The following is a 20,748-nucleotide window of genomic DNA, read 5'->3' as shown; positions in this document are numbered from 1 at the left end:
AATGAAAGAAGCACTAAACTTTGGTGTCATTTTTTTCTCTCAGACTCCCTCTATATACTACTACAACCCACAAAAAAATCTGACCAAATACTATGTGAAAAATGTGCAAACATGCAGAAAATCGGGGGGCGGGCAAATACTCTTTCACGGCACTGTACATGTGTGTTCCCTCTATCAGTGATCCCATGTGCAGGTTAGGGTAGAAGAAAGATTTGAGCTAGCTTCGAAAGGGGCATGGTAAGTGGGTTCTTGGCTATTTTGAGTATGAATCTCAGAATGCTGGGAAACTGTGGCTATAGGTGATGAAGAACTACATTTGGGTAATGCAAACAAATGAAATTATCAACAAGGCTACTCTGGGGCACTGCTTAAATAAAATAACTCAAGCTCCAGTGAAAAAAAGGCAGCATTGTTGTCATGGTATTGAGAGGTATACTTACTTAGGCTAGTAATTTATACTTAATTAGGGCCATCACTCACTGTTTAGGTTTAGCTAAATTCAACTTTTAACTGGTTATATCCAAACTAAACAGTGTCCGAATTTGGTCAGTATATGATTATCGTATTACAAACTATAGTTAACAAATGGATCGGAGACTTATTTTAACCCGATTGGTCAATACAGAGTCCTTAATCTTATAATACCCGTAATTACAAATCGGTTAACCACGACTATGTGTTAGTTTAAATAGCCTCTTATAGCTACGACCTCTTTGTTTATTACCTAAATAAAACGCATATCGCCTATGAAAACTGAGATACTGGATATGGAACACTGCATATTGATTTTAGTTTCAATTAAAACATTCACATAGACTTCTCATGTATATAGCCTAAATACCTAGTGTTGAACCACACTCTTAGTTATAAATTCATACATACAACATATTCGAAACGAGAAACGAACCACCGCCAGTCTGGTATAGTACTAAAACAAATTCAATATGCACACCCCCACGTTACTACGCTGAATCCGAGAAAACCTGAACCTCCCTGCTTCCCTCTTTGTGTCCTCCAAGATCCCAACTTCCTCTGCGAGAAGTGAATCAGACAGACAGCTCCGCTGAACTGGACCAACCGTGAGAGAGACAGACACTGGGAGCGCAGCACGGAGAGTTTCAGCTGGGGGATAAGAAAGCACTATCGGGAGACGGTCACAAGAACTGCTTTTAGCAATGAGCTGGGGGACTGAGCTTTGGGTGAGTGCGATACACACATTTGCCTTTTACCTGCACCTTTTCTCGGTTTGGTGTGAAAAACAAATCCACCCAAATAAATATGTTGCTGCTGTGCCTGATCTTGCGGTGAATTGATTCATGATGTAGTATGTACACACACACAGGCAGCACCTTTACCTAGACACGGTAGGAAACAATAGGAAACTACAAATACGCAATTATTTACTTTCAAATACATCTGCACGTTTTTTTTTTAAACAGAGTTAAGTGTAATATGTGTAGTGGATGTAGCAAAAATATCACTTTTTTAAAAGAGCTTTTCTTTTATTGTTCAGAATGCTACACAGTTCAAAGGCCATTCACACCCAGTTTCACCCAGTTGGGGTTTAAATGCATTCTTCTTCCTCCGAGGCTATTTAAAATAATGATTAGTGCTAGATAATTTATGTGGTTCCGAATCGACATGGTTTTCAAAGCTCTTATGCGTTGGGTTGGGAATTTAAAGGGTTTTTAAAAAGCGTATGCAGTTGGTGTCATTTTTTTTCGGTGTTCCCTTTTTGCTGTTAAACATAGGTGAGTCAGTTGTGCAAGGGTGCTCAAACAATGCGTTGCTGGAGGAGGAAGGCGAAACAGTTGATAAGACTACGATTACATGGAAGTACAAGTACGGTGGTGAGGTCACTCCATGTTATTTCAGTGACATGTATTTGCGATGTCATAGAGATTCTGGAAATTACAGTATCACGTTTTTTGTTTTTTTTTACGAAACAGAATGTACGAACTAGCCTTGTAGTTGTACATCCTATGCAAGCTCTACCTATATGGTTTTTTTTTTCTTTTGGAAATACAACGACGGGGAATTGAGTGTATTTCTCATTATGAAAAATTACCTCGATTTGATCATCACTGGAGTTGTGTCAAGCAGAACAAATAACTCCCGTTTCAATACAGATATTGCTGTCCAAAATAGACTCTCTTTATTGAGATGTTTGTTTTATGTGCGCTATTTACAAAGCCCGAGTTTTGTTTTTTGTTTTTGGTCTGTTGATCATAGTATTTTAATATAATGTTGAAGAAGCTTATTCTATTTAAGTCAGTTTCACGACTGCCAAACTGTATTCTCCTAGGTTAAAGCTTTGTGAACGTGACCGGCAGTGTCGCAATACAGTACAGGTGAGTAGTCGTAGACCCAGAGACCCAGTCCCAGTTGAGGAGTGGGGAGAGGGAGATCCATGCTTGGGTAGGATGTTTGTTAGGGAAGGTAACCTAACAACCATCCTATATTAAAAGAGCAGCCGTTTTATGTGACATTGGCTTTGTTAGTTTTTGGCATTGTTGTTGTAAGAGAAATGTGGGTAACTTACAAAAGTCTTAACCTTAGAGTACATTTGGCTATGCTATTAGAAAGTTTGAGACTCAGACCCTAGTTACAGATACACGTAGAATAACTTGAAATCCTTTTTTTTTATCATCTGTTTGAACATCAAACACTCCCATGCTGAATTTGCTGTGAACTGTTTATTCTGGTGTTTTAATGTACTTGGGTGTAGTAGTATCTCTTTATTGTAGCAGACCATGCAGATTACAGGCCTTCTGTTTTTTTTTTTTTTCTGGGACATGATTGGTCAGAAAACACAATCAGAGTTTAGTGCAGGACTTTGTATGGAGCAGGTGGATTGGTCACTCGTTGGGACCCTGAAGAAAACTAGGCTGACTAAAGCCGATACCTTACACAACATCAAATGCGCAGTCAGAATTATAAGGTAAAACTAGAGAACTTAAATCAGGTAGACAAATGTTTCAGCGACAGTAGGACCTTCTTTAGTGTGCTACAGTGTACCCAAACATTAAGGGGTTAAGGTTACTTGCAAATTATATGGTTCTTATTGGAATTAAAAGCCAAGTGTATTTCTTAATAGTGGCTAAACCTTTTCTACTTCTGAGTCAAGAAAGTGGTGGATAGGATTAGTCACTCCATCAGGGCATTTGGCAGACAGCTTGATTTACTCCTATCTATTGCTACAATATTTGAACGTATTTTACTACTACTTTGATTTGTTGTAGGATAGCAGTGTTTGTGTTTCCTGACTTTTCCTGACAGAATAGTGTCACTGTGACCTTATCTCCACACTACAAAAAACTGATGAAATTGCTGAAAAAATACCATAGTATTTTATATATAAATTATAGCCTATGTGTTACAACAGTTACAGTTATAGACCATAATAATGTCATTGATTGTGTAAATGACATATTTCACTGTTTAATTCATTTTATTGGACAGTTTGAAATCATCTCCCAGCCCTTCACACAACAGCATTTGCTCTGTTTTATGGTAGGATTACTGTTATCGACCCATTCCTGTGCAGCATGTTAGATCTGCAGGATTATCTAGCTAATCGTCTGGATACAGGCCTAAAGATCTCCTCATTGAAAGTACATTACAGTCAGCATGCAATCTTTTTCGACTCTCCCTGCAGATGTTTGGCGACTTTTCATTCCATCAGAATGAAAACAAAGAATGTATTAACGAATCCTGGGGCATTTTATCCAAAGCCCATTTCTTATTGTTATTCAGTATACACTTGTGAAATACATTTTTTTTTATTTATAAGAACACAAATTTCAGGCTGGAATCCATTCTATGTTAATTGCAGGTGCTAAATGACACTATTTTACCAGGTTTTTGATACAACTATTAAGCGTATTGTATTTCTTGTACATGAAAACTGTTACAGGGAAGAGAGTACTGTGTGTCTCTCGAGTAAGTCACACTTGTGGTTAGGAGTATTAATACTTTAGTTTAGACTATGCTTTAAATGTTTAAACATTATCCAAATGTTAAATGAATAAGAATCGCACATGCGTTTTATATAGTAGGTACTAAACAGATTTTAAGCATTTATTTATAGACTTCCATACACATTAGTGTTGTATGCATGTCATTTTAAACATTATTATTGACACGTCTCTCCCAACCAACATCACCAACATCTGAAAAAGATAGCAATCTGGGATCGTTATGCTTATATTACTAATACAGTAGTCTGTCACGTAGCTGACTGTGGTGGGACCAGAGTAAGGGCGGATATGTAAAAAGTCTAGTAAAGGAATCCTGTTTTAAATACCATTATACAGAGCTGTAACAGTTACTATATTTCCACAATTATCGTTTTGAGATTCAGCTTTTATTAGGGAGCTCCCCTTAATCCCTTTTTTAAAAAGATACAGGGTATGCTTGTTACAGGCTAGCTGTCTGCCGTGTGGGTGTGTGCATTCGCTGCAGTGACAGGCAGGAGATCGAGACAGAGGTTGAAGTTGACAGGCGAACAGGAATTATTTACTTATCAACACACTGAACAGCTCACGTAACATTACTAACAATGGTAGCGCACGGAGTACATACAACACAGTGTACGAAAACTCTTTTCAATTATAAATGAACTCCAGCTGTTCGCCTGGCTGTCGCGGTTTTGACTTGCTTACTCACTCTTCGGTATCCAGCCCTGGTCCTGGTTCTCTCTCACGCACTCACTCTCACGCACTCACTCACGTGCGCACCCACACCCACACCCACCCACCCACACCCACACACACTGTGCTGAAGAGCTTAATCGTGGCGGATAAACGGTTAGGGTGGATATGTGACGGGCGGATACACAACGGATTATTGTATCATTATCAGTCAACATCAAGCCCTTTCATTTGTAGGTGTGAAGTGTCATGCTTGAGAAACTGCCCTTAAAGATCTTATTACCCAGGCTTTATTTTTACTCTACTGTTTCTGGCTCTTTGAAAGTTCACTTTCTGTGTTACACAGTAACATAACCCCAGCTAAGCCTTTCAGTCAGGTTCTCTGCTGTCCATAAAGTATGTGGGTTCCTGTTACCTGTAACACAGGAAATGAATAGGGGGAAGAACAAAAACAACAATAATAATGAGGGACTTGTAAAGCCTTTGTTAAAACTTTCTAAACTGTCAAAAAATATAACACGGTTATCGTCGTACTGTGGTATAATGTCATTTTTTTGTAATCCATTTTTAAATGGAAATACACTAAAGTCAAGTCATTTTTTAACAAGAAAAATAACTAATTTAAAGTTGTAAAACAAATACAACACACTGGTACTACAGTTCTATCAGGCAGTAAATGGAAGTAGTGTTCACTTCAGCTCACACAGGCTCAGGAAAATAATGCTGCTTTTTTATTTCAAATTACTGTGGAGAAACACCAAAATATTAACATTTTCTGGGCTCAGTCTGGAACGATAGGGGGTAAGGATGTGACCACTGCAACTGAATACCCTCTTCATCCTTATCAGTTTGGATAAGCAGTGTGTTACCTAGCAATAGCCAATTGAGCACGTTTTAAGACATGCAGTTCCCGCCCACTTTGGACTGCATGTTAACAACTGACCACAAAGGAAAGAAGAAAAGTTAAGGTGGGTGTGACACCATTGCAAAGTTAAGTGGCATCTAGGGGACTTTTATTTTTTTTTAAATGGGAATAAAATTGTATTAATTAACATAAACCAAAATCCCTACAACACTATCAACTCGAGGAGACGGCAACATCTTTACAATACCGTTTAAAATAAAAAGAATACAAATGCCTGTAGCATCTTAGACTTAGTAGTAAATAGACTTATTGATTATCTGCATTGGTGTGTGCTTACTGCATTTCTCTTGACCGATACGATAGATAATAGCTGCTGTTACTTCTTTGGTTTGGTAAATTAATAGGAAGGCAGTGATGAAAAGTTAGTGCCTTGTTCTTGATATTTTGGAGTATTTGTGTTTCATTTAGTGACAGTCACGTTTGCTAGTGACCATTGTTTAGTAGGGCGGTTTATATTAAGTATGATGTCACTTATTTAATAGCCTACTTGGATTCGGAACTGGAGATGTCTGTGTTCGTTAGTTCACCAATGGACAAACGGTGAATACAAAAATGCGCCCATATCACTGTAAACCGTGTGAATTCGGTAATCATGGTATAGAAAAATGGTTGCGGTTTCAAAACCGTGGCAGTTTATACTGCGGTTTACCGTAAAACCGGTATAACGTGACATTGCTAACTGCAAGTGCCTGTAAATTCAGTACAGTAGCTAAAGTAATTGGGCTGAAACTTCACATACGCCTCCGATAGAATGAAAGGTATTTTGTAAACTACTGTATGAGCTTAGATTTTAAAATAACATTTTCACTCCCCTGTTTTATTGTTTTCATTTTAACTTTTTTTTTTTAAAGTTTTTCTTTACTTTGAAACCTCTGAGGGTATAGCACTGTGGGACAGCCCTTTACTGTAGCTGAATCAAATGGAAATATGTGGATCAAATTAGGAAAACCTAAGGATCACATTGTAAACCTTACTATAAGTAATTGCGGTGACCTACTAACCAAAACAACCTTTGTGTCAAGGCGTCTGTTGGGAAGTTGCTACCAAAAGTAAATATCCTTAACAGCAGTAGTGTGTATTGTATTTTTCATCTTCTGTTCCAGGTTAATGATGTACAGTGCATTGGCATTGCACCAAAATGCACAATAAGGCATACAACAATCTTCCATATTTCAGCATTTTTACTACTTGTAGTAATGTCAAATTCTTGCTCGCTTTTTCCAATGACGGTTGCTTTAGCATTTATCAGATTGTCTCACAAGTTTTTCTTTCATTTTTGTATTGCAGTTGGTATGCAGTATTCAATAATTAAGTTGCTAAATCTGTCACTGTCCACCACCTCAAATGGTAATTGCTGCCAGGCCAAAAAGCAAAGCTGGCACTCAGTGCTGTAAGTGATTTTTAAAGCCTGCGTAGAAAACTGCATTGTAGGTGTGTACTCCCCAAAACATGAATCAGTTGTCATTATTTTTCAGTCGTTTTTAATATATTTCTAGCGCTTCAGTCAGTGTTTGCCAAGAAGTTAATCTGTGCTGAGTAACAAAACAGGTTAAACTGGGGTTGGATCGCCAAAGGAAAGTTACGGTGTGTACAGTACCAAAAGCTTATCACCACAACAGTATACTGAAAAAAGATTAAAAAAAAATTGTTTTCAGTTTACTTTGACTGAATTGATGTGAACCGAACCCACTAGTGATACAGTGCTCCCCCTTTATAACGCTGTAGGGAGCCATAGTTAAGAGACCATGCTATTTGTGTTCTGCCTTATAACTAGAATACTAGTGTAATGGCATTATGGGGCAAATAGGAGCTGTGACCGTACCGCCTTATAACCTGTTCCGCAGTATAAAGGGCCGCCTTATAAAGGGGGAGCACTGTATGTAGTATATAGGTTATAACAATGTCTAATTACTAAGATTGTTTCTATTATGAGGCCTAAGCAGGCCAGCAAAAGTAACCTTATACCCAGACATTTAAGTGTAGCTTCCATTTGCAGAAATATTATTCTCTGATCTTCTTTAATCCGTTCATACATGAGAAAATAGTTAGGAGTTTCACGCTGCCTCAGCAGAGTGGGACTTTATGGTAAAGGAATACTGCAGCTACCAGTGCACCAAGGTCCGACTGGAAATGACATTAGTAGAGTCACGCGACAAATGCGTAAGGGAGGCAGCACCTGTGTTGAAAACTGGAAGAAAGTGGGCGGCAAAGAAAGCCGTGGAAGATGCAAAGGCTGCCCTTCGAATCAGTGATATCATGGGGCAAGTTCAGCATGGAAGAGGGGGTCTTGATCTCAATTCAGCTCCTCCTACATGGCACAAGGCAGCCCCAGCTCAACGGAGGAAGCTGTTAGTCAATGAGGTGCAAAAGCAGGAGGAGAGGATGAGGTGCGTAAAGGCCATTTCCTAGGCCAAGCAGGGAGAATGGATGAGATGGGAGAGTGTGGAACAACGCAAGACCTATGGACAGTGCAACAGAGCAGGATCAGTTTCCTCATCAGGTCAACATATGATGTTCTCCCATCGCCACAGAATCTAAACCTCTGGGTAGGAGAGGATCCCCCATGTCCTTTGTGTTCATCACCTGCAAAATTAAGGCACATTTTGACAGGATGTAAGGTGGCTCTTAGTCAAGGACGGTTTACTTGGCGCCATGACCAGGTGCTGCGATGTTTGGCCTTAGCATTGGAAGACAAGCATAACATGACAAATAAGTTGCCTCCAGTTCCATCAAAACATTACACACAAAAGACAACATTACACCACCCAGGAGAGCAATCGCCAAGAAAAGGTGTTAAAACCAAGCCTCGCCCAGGACAACTGGAAGCTGTTAAAGACTGGAAAATGCTGGCAGATGTTGGTCAACGGCTTATTTGGTCTGGATCAGCACGCCTTGTTCACCTGGTAGAGTTAACAGTGCCATGGGAGGATGCTGTAGATGAGGCGTATGAGAGGAAGAAACTACAGTATGCTCAACTAGCCGCTGAAGCGGAAAAGCGAGGATGGAGAGTCTGGGTTTACCCAGTGGAGGTGGGTTGTCGAGGATTTGTGGCACACTCTACAACCCGGTTTCCCTGAGATGTCGGATTCAGTGGCCAAGAGTTGCGTCGCACAGTGAAGAACTTATCTGAAGCAGCAGAGAGGAGCAGCAACTGGCTGTGGTTGAGACAGAAAGATTCTGGTTGGGGATCTCAAGCACAATGGAAAGAAAGAAACACTGATGTACGGTTAAGTAAGCTGGGCTGAGTTGAGTGGGGGATGGAGGGGGGTGATGCTGGGACACCAGAATCACCGTCGAGCCCTAGTGTTGTGGGCTAGTCGACGAAACACAGAGGATGGAAGGTGCCTACTTGAAGACCCCAGAGAACTACCCTACTCAGCTCAATCTAGACGGTTGTGTGTGCTGATGCGCTAGGGAGACAAAACACCAGGCAGAACACGATCATATGGAAGGAAATGCAAATGTATGGAGACACAGATAGATCAAATTAGTTTACTGTAAAGCTACTTCTTAGTTGGTGCTTATCTTGGCGAGAGTTCAAATCGAAGTTCTAACATCTACTCTTGTGTAATGGAAATCTCAGAATTGTGGGCTGGTTACTGTAAGTGGCTAAATAGAGAAAAAGCACAACATGCAAATGTGGCATTTTCTGTAAGGGTCTGACCTCAGAATCTGTCTGCACGCTGCTAGTGGTTAACAGATATAAATATCAATGTCATGTTTCATCTCTGAAATATATAAATGTGGAGATACTTCACTGCTATGCCATTTAAAATAATTATTTCAGGAACCAAGATGCCTTCTCTTTCAAAACCAGAATTTTGTAATCAGAACGGCTCTCAATCATCCAGTTGTCAACTGGGAGACGGAAGTTAGTTTTAATGCCGCTGTCAGTTTGCAGAAGGGAAGGGAAAATAAAGAAGTATTGATATTGAATAGGCTTGCTGTATACCATATGCAGCAGCAGCAGTTACTCTGGTATTGTGACATTCTAGGGATTTTAATACAAGCAGCTGGAAGCCAAAGTCAAGACCCTGTATTATGGTTTCAGGAACACATTTTGATTGTGCTTTTTTTTTTTTTTTTTGCAATATTAATAAAACTGGTGGGAGTATGCAGTGGGGGGCAGCAGTGTGGAGTAGTGGTTAGGGCACTGGACTCTTGACCGGAGGGTCTTGGGTTCAGTCCCAGATGGGGAGGACACTGCTGCTGTACCCTTGAGCAAGGTACTTTACCTAGATTGCTCCAGTAAAAACCCAACTGTATAAATGGGTAATTTGTATGAAAAAATAATGTGATATCTTGTAACAATTGTAAGTCGCCCTGGGTAAGGGCGTCTGCTAAGAAATAAAGTATGCACTGTTTTTTGTTATTTAAAAGCTTATTGGTCTTTCAATGAGAAATGTTTTGTTCTGTGTATAATCATGGGTGGATGGTCATCTGTAATTCAGTGGAAAACTTAATTCAAGACACTTGTGCTACAAGCCACGTGTGCAATCTTGTCCTCCAACATGAAGTCCCTACAAGGATTGTGTTAAGGTTAAGGCTGTCTGCATCAGGCTTTTGGGTCATCTTTCTCACTGCGGAGGGTATTGTTTTTTTTTTATGGCATAGAGTGCTACATGGTATGGTGCTACTTTTTATTTACAACTATAAGGTAATGTAATGCTAGGTAGCCAAACCCCATGGTATGTGCAATATAAAGCATAGAGTAGTTTAAAGCGATTTGATCTGCTGATTGATAGGGAGTATGCCTACGTCCTAAAGGTATAGGCTATACACGGTAGTTTTAAACGCTCAGTAAATGGCTAAACATTTAGTAGACTGAACCATAAAAATGTACACATTTAAAGTCAACATGTTCTACTTACTTTAAAATACATATATATATTTTAATGTGTGTATCATGACAAAACACTGCCTCCGACAGCTTCACCACTCATTGTAGAAGATCAATGCAGTACTACTCTGCAGTGTTGTTTTAGGAGTTCGGAATCGGGAATGCTTACTGGAAATAACTTAGCCATAAATATTGCATTTAACTTTTTTTATTTATTTTTTCTGTAAACGAGCCTTGCGGCTCGGGTTCGTTTTGCCCCTTTAAAATACTGACCAGACACAGATGGAGGGTTTGAACGTGCTTTTGCGCTAATTTTTAATGCAGAACAAAAATCAAAACAAACCACGAACACAAAATACCCACAAACAAAATAAATACCTAGCTCTGTACGAGCACTAACTCACACACAGGAACACCCTGACTACACGTGGGACAGCTAGGCTGTTTCCCCACTAAAAATACACAAAAACCACACAGGTTTAATACAGCACCTTTTTCCTCACGACTGCCAGGACGCAGAGTACAACTTTCTGCCTCCTTCTCAGCAGTCCTGATCAAACTGACTCTCTTTCCTTTATACCCTGCACCTGGCTCCAATTTAATAATAAGCACCAGGTGCAGGGGATAACTAAGCAATAAAACAATTAACCAATTCCATTAAACAATACAGCAATACAATCAAACAATTACGTTTAAACAAACCCACACATTTTACTGTGGGGATGATTCCAATCCCATCCCCACTGTGTTACACATCCGGCCCCCCAAGTGTGAAACACTGACTGGCCATTCCAAGGCCACCCCCCTCCCCTAAAGCATAACCACCCACCATCGAGTCCACATAGTCCCATCTTCACCCGATCCTTCGGGTGGGCTTGAGGATGGGTGGATTCCTCCGGCGCTTCAGGGTAGGGACCATGATCCGGCGAGGAGGGACCCAAACGGGTTGCCAGGGGCGACCGACGCGTAGGCCGGTACCCTGGACGGTGCAGCGACAGGCAGAGGTGTGAGCCACGGGACCGGCGCAACGACCTCTGAGACTCCAGGGGGAACACAGCGGGAGGAAGGGAGAACGCCAGTGACGTCACACGACCGCGTCGTGACGTCTGAGGTTTCAGGGGGAGCGGAGCAAGGGACCAGGTGAGCAACTGTGCCTGGTGGTGCCCCGACCTGGGCACTAGGTCGAGCACAGGGAGGTCCATGCAGTCCGGCAGGGTGTCCACAAGCACGGGGCAAGGGACCGTACCCACCAGCGCCGGACTGCTTTGCTGGGGTGGAGGTCGGGGCTGTTGGTGGAGCTGGGCACTTTAGTGCCTCTTCCTCATACAGCTGCAGCTCCTGCTGCAGCTCGGGCAGCTCCTCCCCCCTCTGGCTTGGGCGGCGGCAGCTCCTCTCGGGCACTGCCGGTTTTCTCTCCGGAGCAGGCAGCTCCGGTTCCAGAGCTTGCACCTCTGGCTCTGGCTCTGGTACACATGACTCTTGCTGGGGTGCCGGCCACACCAACTTCTGTTGCACTAGCTCCAGCTGTGACACGGGGAACTCCTGTTCCCATGTGGGCAACCCCCACTCTTGCCTCAACTGCTGGGTGCTCTCGTTCTGCCTGCGGGTTGCCTCCTGCATTTCCGCCGTGGACTTTTCTAACGTCCTGATCAGCTCTGCAATGTCCATGATTCTTAACTGTGCTGGTCTGTAGGGCTGAGTACCGCTGCCACCATATGTAAACGAGCCTTGCGGCTCGGGTTCGTTTTGCCCCTTTAAAATACTGACCAGACACAGATGGAGGGTTTGAACGTGCTTTTGCGCTAATTTTTAATGCAGAACAAAAATCAAAACAAACCACGAACACAAAATACCCACAAACAAAATAAATACCTAGCTCTGTACGAGCACTAACTCACACACAGGAACACCCTGACTACACGTGGGACAGCTAGGCTGTTTCCCCACTAAAAATACACAAAAACCACACAGGTTTAATACAGCACCTTTTTCCTCACGACTGCCAGGACGCAGAGTACAACTTTCTGCCTCCTTCTTCTCAGCAGTCCTGATCAGACTGACTCTTTCCTTTATACCCTGCACCTGGCTCCAATTTAATAATATGCACCAGATGCAGGGGATAACTAAGCAATAAAACAATTAACCAATTCCATTAAACAATACAGCAATACAATCAAACAATTACGTTTAAACAAACCCACACATTTTACTGCGGGGATGATTCCAATCCCATCCCCACTGTGTTACATTTTCCTAGCCATCTTAACAATCAAAATTATAAGCAGTGGTTTGAGGTAACTGATAGGATCCTTGCTTGAGAAAACTAATCCTTATGGTTTATTGATCTTTAACTGGTTGCAATAAGTTGGACAGTGGAAGTCAGGACATTTTTTTCTGTCTAGAATCACATATCAAATTCAACAGCCCTTGAAACTTTATGAAATTGTTTTGTTTTAAATTCCAGTTGGACTGCCACTGATCTGCAAAAACCTGCTCTACAAGTGTACACATTCCTTTTGTCAACCAGACAAAGCAATTGAAGAATGAAAAGTAATTGTTTCTTCAACCTGTCGTTCTTGTTTAATGGTTTATCAGAGGCCTATATTGTGTTGTTTCTCATGTCTATTGCACAGGCACACACAACACTACTTGATGCATAGCAGCCTTCATTTTGGTTTTCAATAGAATCAATAGAGGCCATGTGATTCAACAACCTTCCTGTGTTTACATTGTGAAGGCATGCATGCTGAAAGAACTAAGCTGATGTACAGTATCATAGCTTGCCTTCTGTCCTGCAGTCCAGCACTCTGTCCCTGTAAAATCTGCTTATAATTTGAAGTAACCTCAAAACTTGCCTTATGCTGTTTAATGTCTGTTTAGCAAGGCAGTTTGAATTGGCACATATCAATATTACATTTTAGTAGCCAGCTTCTGCTCAAAGTAATCCTATTTGGGGGTTTAGCCTATTCCATTCAGTATCTGCTTACAGTGATGTATCACTGTGGGGTTTTGCTGTTAAACATGCCCTCGTCTTGACCAAGTGTTGCCGAGTTGCTTAGCCTGGGAGTTATTAAGCCAGTGCTAAGCTGTACAACTTGACATTTAAAGAATCTTGCCATTTACAGTTATTATATTGTTCCCTAGTAAAGGCCACTTACTGTACAAACTGTATGTCATAATTAAACTCTTGAATACATTTGTTGACATTTTAATGTACTGAATATACATGTTACATCATTTACAGTACAGTTGGTAAGCACAGAAGTTAACAGCCATCACTCCAGTACAGTCTAGCTGTTTCTGTGGCGTGCGCTGTATAGTTAAGAGTCAATAGATTTCTCTTTACAACACTATTCAGTAATATGTCTAATTTACTGTGTGGAAGTGAACTATTCCCCTTGAAATCAGCTGTTTTAAATCTGTGTCATCAGACATACAGCCTATTTTTGTCTTTTAGTAGTATTGTCTGGTCACGGTAAGAAATATAGGCTTCTGTTCGCTTTAATAGACTTCCGTTTTTTGACAGTTCAGTGCATGTCACACGGTACATGGAAGTTCTAGTTGAGCCATTTTACAGGAAACCTATAAAGGCATTTGAACTGGCATTTAAACTGAAAAAGCATTTTGCAAACAGCACCACACACACACACACACACCCACACCCACCCACCAAAGATTAGTGTATCAAGCGCTGCCTGAGTGTCAGGAAATGCAGGGAAGCCTCATGAGTACAGTACTTGGTCTCAATCCAGAAATATGTTGTTTTTATTGTTATTACTATTCAGATTTTCCCATCAATGAATATAAATAGATTTCAGCAGGCGATCCTGAGGGACCCATTTCGATCTTTAGGGAGCGTTCTTTCTAACAGAGGCCTCTTTACAGTAAAATACAGCATAACGCTCCATGCTACTGTACACACGTTTGATCAATTTAGTTTAATCAGATATCTGTTTTTTTCAATTGCTGTGCATTTTAAACATGGACACTGCTCTGTTAATTGTATCTGATTCTGTGGATGTATTTTTTACTGGTGGTGACAGGCAGTTTTACAACATGTACAGCACAGTACTTGTTATTTGCTATTATCATTTTCTCATATTGACAGTTTTTAAATTGATGCAAGAGTCGTCTTACAGTACACCCTAATTCAAGTTTGAATAGAGTAATACTTAGTTTCAGGTTAAGGGAGTAAATTCAAACAAGAGATATTAACATTTACAAAGCACCTGTTCTGTAATCACGCTGGGATTGATGTCAAAAACTTGGTCCGCTTGCCGCCGTTGGGATGAATTAAACAAAATGGTCCCTTTCTGTGGAAATGAAATCCCACAAAAGGTCTGTAATTTCTATTAAATCTTGACACACACAAAACTGGGCTGATTGGTGGAAACTGGGTTCCATACTGGCTGTGATTCTCCCACCCAATTGCTGTGGAGTAATTTTAATGAGAAATGTACATCCTGTATTTGGCACCCATTGTCCTTCAAGCATGGAAAATGCATTCACTTCTAGCAAAGACTCGCTGTGGGAGCTGGCAGTATATCGCCAAAGGGTAACAAAGTTCATTGTTCGGTGATCCCAACACATTGGATGGAAACAGGGCCTCTACAACTTGACTAATACTGCCGACCCAATTTACAAACAAAAACAAAAAACAACGGGGCTGAACTTCAGGGCCTTGTGTGTGTGTGCGTTTTTTTTTTAAAATTTTTTACTGCAATTGAAACAACATTTTAAATATTCTTAACCTTGTCTAACTTGTTAGTGATGCATCCTGTAAGCTAACATTTTGTAGTTGCATGAATATGCATGTTGATCGGCAGGGTCTATATTGTTTCCCTGTCTTGCAAAGGAATGCACTTTGCAAGAAAAAGGGGGACACATTTAGAAACAAATGAAGGCTTGAGGCAGTATTAAAGTGACCTGCATACTAACATATTAGACTTTGGACACAAATCTGCATGAGACTGCATGAGTTATTAACATTTCCAAAGCAATTATGTGCTAAATGCAAATTATGTGCTAAACTTCCAATGCAAATAACATGGAAACTAAAATACATCAATTACAGTTCATGGAGGACAGCACATGTGTCATTTGTTTAGTAAACAGTTTTTCGGTTGTCAAATACAGCATCACAGTTGTACTAACTGCCAAGGATAAGAACAAATGTTTTCAAAATCTTTTTTATTACAATACGTGTTTTGTTTTGTTTTTTGGAATTTGGGGGAAAAAATGTGACAACAATGAGCCTGCTACTGTAACTTCATTGTGTCTCTTTCTGAGAACATTTCATCCCAGGCTTGATTAGGAAACACTAATTGAGGATATGTTCTTTTAGTATATTGATCAAAAATCAATGGTATAAAGAAGAAAAAGCATTCTTTCCTTATTTTAGAAAACCTTGCGCAGCAGGGTGAACAAAAAGCAGGCTAATTTGATAACAGGGACAGAGGAAATTAGATTGAGTTCAGTATTCTTGACTCCTGTACTAACCAGTGTGGAGGTGGAATAACTCTTATTAGGTTATATTGGTTAATGGCAACAACTTAACTCTTTTTTGTGTTATCTTTGGCTTTTCTCAAAGGGTTAATGGTGGAGATCAGGAAGGAAGGACAAAGAGGACCAAGGGGGTTTGGTCTTAGTTCCTGTCCCGATGTGGGACACTAAACAGCGTAACACACAAGAGTATCATTGAACAAACTAATTTAATTAAATAGCAATATGCGAAACACATGCCTCTGTCTCTTTGCCTCTCTGTCTACACGGTTCTTTAGCCTTTCTGCCAGCATGCAGATGTTATTAAATAATGACATTATAATTACCATCCAAAAGCTGTTTCCAAAGATCTGTATCCTTGCTTTAACGTGTTACAAGCAAAGGTACTTTTGTTTTCATTTTTTTTATATAAAATCTCCCCAGAGTTTATCTCTTACTTTAATTTGTCTGACCGTTAACTGTCTGATGGTTTAAAGCTGCTGAAGTTAATCAGTACTGCAGTATGTTGTGCAAATGTGCCTTACACATATTTATTATAAAGACAAATGTATCTACTGAATGTAAAGTTGTGGATTATCACTGTATAAATCCGCATTTTCAAACACTTTAGTGGGACATATTTGGGGTGAAAAGCAGTAAATGCTTAGTGTTGCTTTTTTAAATTCCAGAATTAAAAAAATCACCAAAAATGGACCATGGTTAGAAGTTGGCCCTTTTTGAAAACAGCAATTTGCCCGCGATTTGCCCACGGGAAATATAGGCCGAAGTCTTTTGATCCTGAATTGAAAACTCCATGGCAACCTAATGCTCTGCTGGCACATGGCCCTCACCATTTTGCCATAATCCCTCTACCCCATTTGGAAATAATCCATGACAGTGATTAGATGTCACAATTTTACAAGTCATATAAAAAAAAAAGAATTCTAACTTCAAACTTTTCAACGCAGACTGTTTTGCCTTGTACAGTTTTACAGCAGCCGCTCTGCTTAATTCAGTTCATTGTAAATCTCAAATGAGTATGTGCTGGGCACTGGGAGTCTTCCAGTGTTTTTTTAGTTAACTGTAACGATAACGAAAATGTCTCAACATAAATCATATCTGTTAATAGTAACTATAACTAAAAAAGAATGTAAAACGAAATAGTAACTAAAAAAAACATTTAGTTAGTTAGGCTTGCTACTTTTCAATTGTAATCGGTAAAGCTCGTTAAACATCGAATTCCCAAAAAATATTCGACTGAAATAAATTTATAAAGGATAAACCTCTGTAAAACCACTTGCTATTTATTTTCTTAGTTAGTGGAACCAGCCCCTGGAGCAGCGGGTAGTCTCATATATTATTTAGTGGATGGTTCGGTACTGTAGTAAACTGCAGCTGTGTTCCAGCATGAATGTTACAGTGCTCCTCGTTCAACCTTGACCTAGTCTGTACACCAGAAGCAGTTTAAAGTATATTTACGTAAATTTAAAGCAACATTGTCTGTGTTGATGATTATATATGATGAGTGTATTGGTTTGGTTATCAAACAAACAAAAAAAAAAGCCTTGTTTTTTGCCCCGTCCCAAGTGTAAAGCAAAAAATTCTCCTACAGCATATAGACAATCCGTGTTTTCCACAGCAAACAGATTCCTAAGGTCCCTGTTCATGACGAGAAAGAGTTTAACTGAGTGCATCCTTTCGATATGGTTCATTGGTCTCGCAGCAGTATGGGTAAAAATAGACTGAATGGCCTTGCCCTGCTATATGTCCACAGAGACATGTCCCTGGAAGAAGTGTTACAGTGTTTTGATAGATCAGGCCATAGGAGGATTGGCAAACTCTATTTAAAGTAAAGCTTTTTTTTAATCGTGACATCATACAGTCTCAGCAGTCCGATCAGTCTTAGCACTAGTATCAGCAATCCTACCAGATCCAGCAGTAGCAGCACCAGTTCCAGCAGTGTCAGCACCATGCATACCAGTCCCAGCAGTGGCAGCACCGGTCTTACCAGTCCCAGCAGTGGCAGCACCGGTCTTACCAGTCCCAGCAGTGGCAGCACCGGTCTTACCAGTCCCAGCAGTGGCAGCACCGGTCTTACCAGTCCCAGCAGTGGCAGCACCGGTCTTACCAGTCCCAGCAGTGGCAGCACCGGTCTTACCAGCCCCAGCAATGGCAGCACCAGCCCCAGCAGTGGCAGCACAGGTCTTACCAGTCCTAGCAGTGGCAGCACCAGTCTTACCAGTCCCAGCAGTAGCAGCACTAGTCCCAGCAGTGTCAGCACCAGTTCCAGCAGTGGCAGCACCAGTGTTACCAGTCCCAGCAGTGGCAGCACCAGTGTTACCAGTGTCAGCACCAGGCCCATCTGCCTTGCCTTCAGCTGTGCTGAAGCAGGAGAGGGGCGGACCTCAGACTCCGAATAAGTGCAAGTTAGTTCTGTTCAACTATCTCTAGTTTTGTTCTGTGCATATTATTATTTTTACCTGTAAATTTATGCTATAAAAGTCTGTGTAATACACTTTTATATGATGCAGTTTCTGTGGTTTATTTGAGACCATTTTTAAATGTCACAGCTGTGCTGTGACCAAATGTTATTTCAATTGGAATGTTGGTAATCATGGTTTTGTTGCATGTTGAATATGATAAAGGGATTTCGCTAAATGAGACGTTTCTCAATGCATAAAATAATTTTAAAGCATAAAGGTCGATTTCACCCATTCTCTGTTTGAATGGAAAAATAGATAAAAAAAAAACCTGGTAAATTCTTTAGTCAGTTAATTAAACAAAACGAGTGCTATATTACATGTATGGAATGAAAATGTATCTTGTGACAAAGCTGTTATCAGAATATGGACTGGTAATGTAAGCCTATAGAAAATGTACATTTTAATATGAGTTTTTATTTCAATATGGTCCATATTCATAAAGCATTTTCAACCAAAGTCAACTGTGTTAAATTAGCACATGAAAGATTTATCTGACACTACAACTTCTTGTGTTTTCCAATAAGGAGAAAAAGGTGATCCCTGATCAATACATGTTTGTGGTTGGCTATCCTAAGGAGTGTACTGTGAAGAGGTGTAGAGCCTGGCATTTCCCAAGTTATTTTTACCTCGACAGATTTCAGGGTCATCACCATTCTGTTAACTGTAATAACTAAATAATAACATTATATTTAGTTAACTGTAATAATAACACTAACTAAAATTAAACTAATAACTATAACTAAAATAAAAAATCATAACTATGGCTATAACTTTAACTAAAAAAACACTGGCGTCTACTGTATGTGTTACATGGAAACTGGTCAGTAACTACTTGTACAATATTCTGTAGCCTGTTTGTAAAATTATAATTGTCATTTAAAAAAATCAATACGCTAGAAATGGGATATTTTGATCTTTGCTTTGTATTGCAAACAGTTTGCTGGCTTTTCCCCTTGCGCCTGTGGTTTGTGTTTTTCTTGTTCACCTCTACAGAAACTTAACACTTATGGGAAGACCCTGTAAATCATACTGAACAATGGGCTGACTTTCCTGTTACTGTATCTAAGGCTTTGGGCAAGTCTTTCGACTATGACTACTGTAGCACTCAAATTTATTTTAAATGCTCAAAACACTTGAGTATTTCTGTAATGCTAAAGGAATTCCTGATTTTCAATAATTCAAACTATAGAAACATTTCTAATGGTAATTTTCAGGCTGAAATAACAAGTTTAATGTGCTTGGTGTTAACATAGTGAATTGTGGTTGTCTAGATGTTTAAAAAAAAAAAAAAAAAAAAAAATCAAACAATTGATATGCTTCAAAAAAAGTCAGTAAGGTAGGTTGTAGGCTGCACTCTTTTTATCCCAGCACTGTATTAGCAGACCATAATCATTTTAGGACAAAGTGCTGTTGCAGACCAATGTGGAAACCTCCTGTTGCTTTGTCTGCTCAGTATCTGTTATGAGTACCTGCCCTGGAGTTCAACCACAGGCCATAATGTCAAGCAGAACAGTGATCTATCTGTTGTGAAAGGAAAACACCATTTTGCAGCCAGCACAATTACAGTATGTGTTATCAACACTGGTACAGTACCTGACACAAGGTAAAGAAAACCCATTCTGCTGTATGCATGCATGTACTCTGAGCTACAGAAAGGGAACGTACTTGTGTCTAGAAAACTTGTGCCATGTTTTCTTTTTATTTTATGCCTTATCTAGAACCCCCCCCCCCCCCCCCCAAAAAAAACATTTTAGAGCCAAGAAAGGTTTTGCAAATAATAAACCTTAAAAAAATCATTGAAATAAAAACAGTTATGTTAATAATGTCTGAATTTGTATGTTGATGTGAACATCTTTTAGCTTCTGTGGTGCAATTTTAAAACAGCCTGTTGCATTTTTGTGTGAACGATCTATTTAACTGTAACTACAATCTTCTTACTGCTGGGGATGGGTAAAAAATCTCTTAAACAGTGTGAAACCCTGAGCTTTCGAAAGTAAAGTTGGCTCTTCATGTGATGTTTTGGTGATGTTTTGAAAATCTCAATGGGTTTTGTGCAAATTTCTATTTGCATATTTTCCGAAAAAAAGAAAAAGAAACATGCAACAGATGCATGGACATCACATTCTGTACAATAACATTCCCCAAGCTTGGCAGATATTTCGGAACTGTCACAGTCCTTTAGTTTGGAATCTTTGTAACATTTCAATATGCGGTAGATATAACTAACCTGTTTATAGGATAGTTTATTAATTTGCAAATATTATTGAATCCGTTCTGTCTTGAGCACGAGTAAGTTCTGTGTTTATTATGTCAGTTGCTACATCATTAAAACACTGTTTCCAAACCATATTCTCAACCCAACATTGT

At 39.9% G+C, this 20,748-nt stretch overlaps 1 protein-coding gene across 3 annotated transcripts in view; it reads left to right on the top strand.

Annotated features, from left to right (window-relative positions):
• The first annotated feature begins 219 nt into the window (after positions 1-219).
• LOC117400249 (formin-binding protein 1-like) overlaps positions 220-20,748 on the top strand; it is a 78,897-nt gene continuing 58,368 nt past the window's right edge. The window contains exons 1-2 of one of the 3 annotated variants that reach the window (XM_059031844.1): positions 220-237; positions 1,020-1,199. In XM_059031844.1, the coding sequence (XP_058887827.1) occupies positions 1,176-1,199 (24 nt within the window). In that variant the 5' untranslated portion in view covers positions 220-237; positions 1,020-1,175. Of the gene's footprint in view, positions 238-754; positions 1,200-20,748 lie in introns of those variants that run through there. The other 2 variants (XM_033999887.3, XM_033999898.3) reach the window with 2 other exon arrangements.

This window comes from Acipenser ruthenus, chromosome 10, assembly GCF_902713425.1.
Source record: "Acipenser ruthenus chromosome 10, fAciRut3.2 maternal haplotype, whole genome shotgun sequence".
Taxonomy (NCBI): domain Eukaryota; kingdom Metazoa; phylum Chordata; class Actinopteri; order Acipenseriformes; family Acipenseridae; genus Acipenser; species Acipenser ruthenus.
The sequence above is the reverse complement of the archived record's forward strand: the minus strand, read 5'-3'. Positions and strand labels throughout refer to the sequence as shown.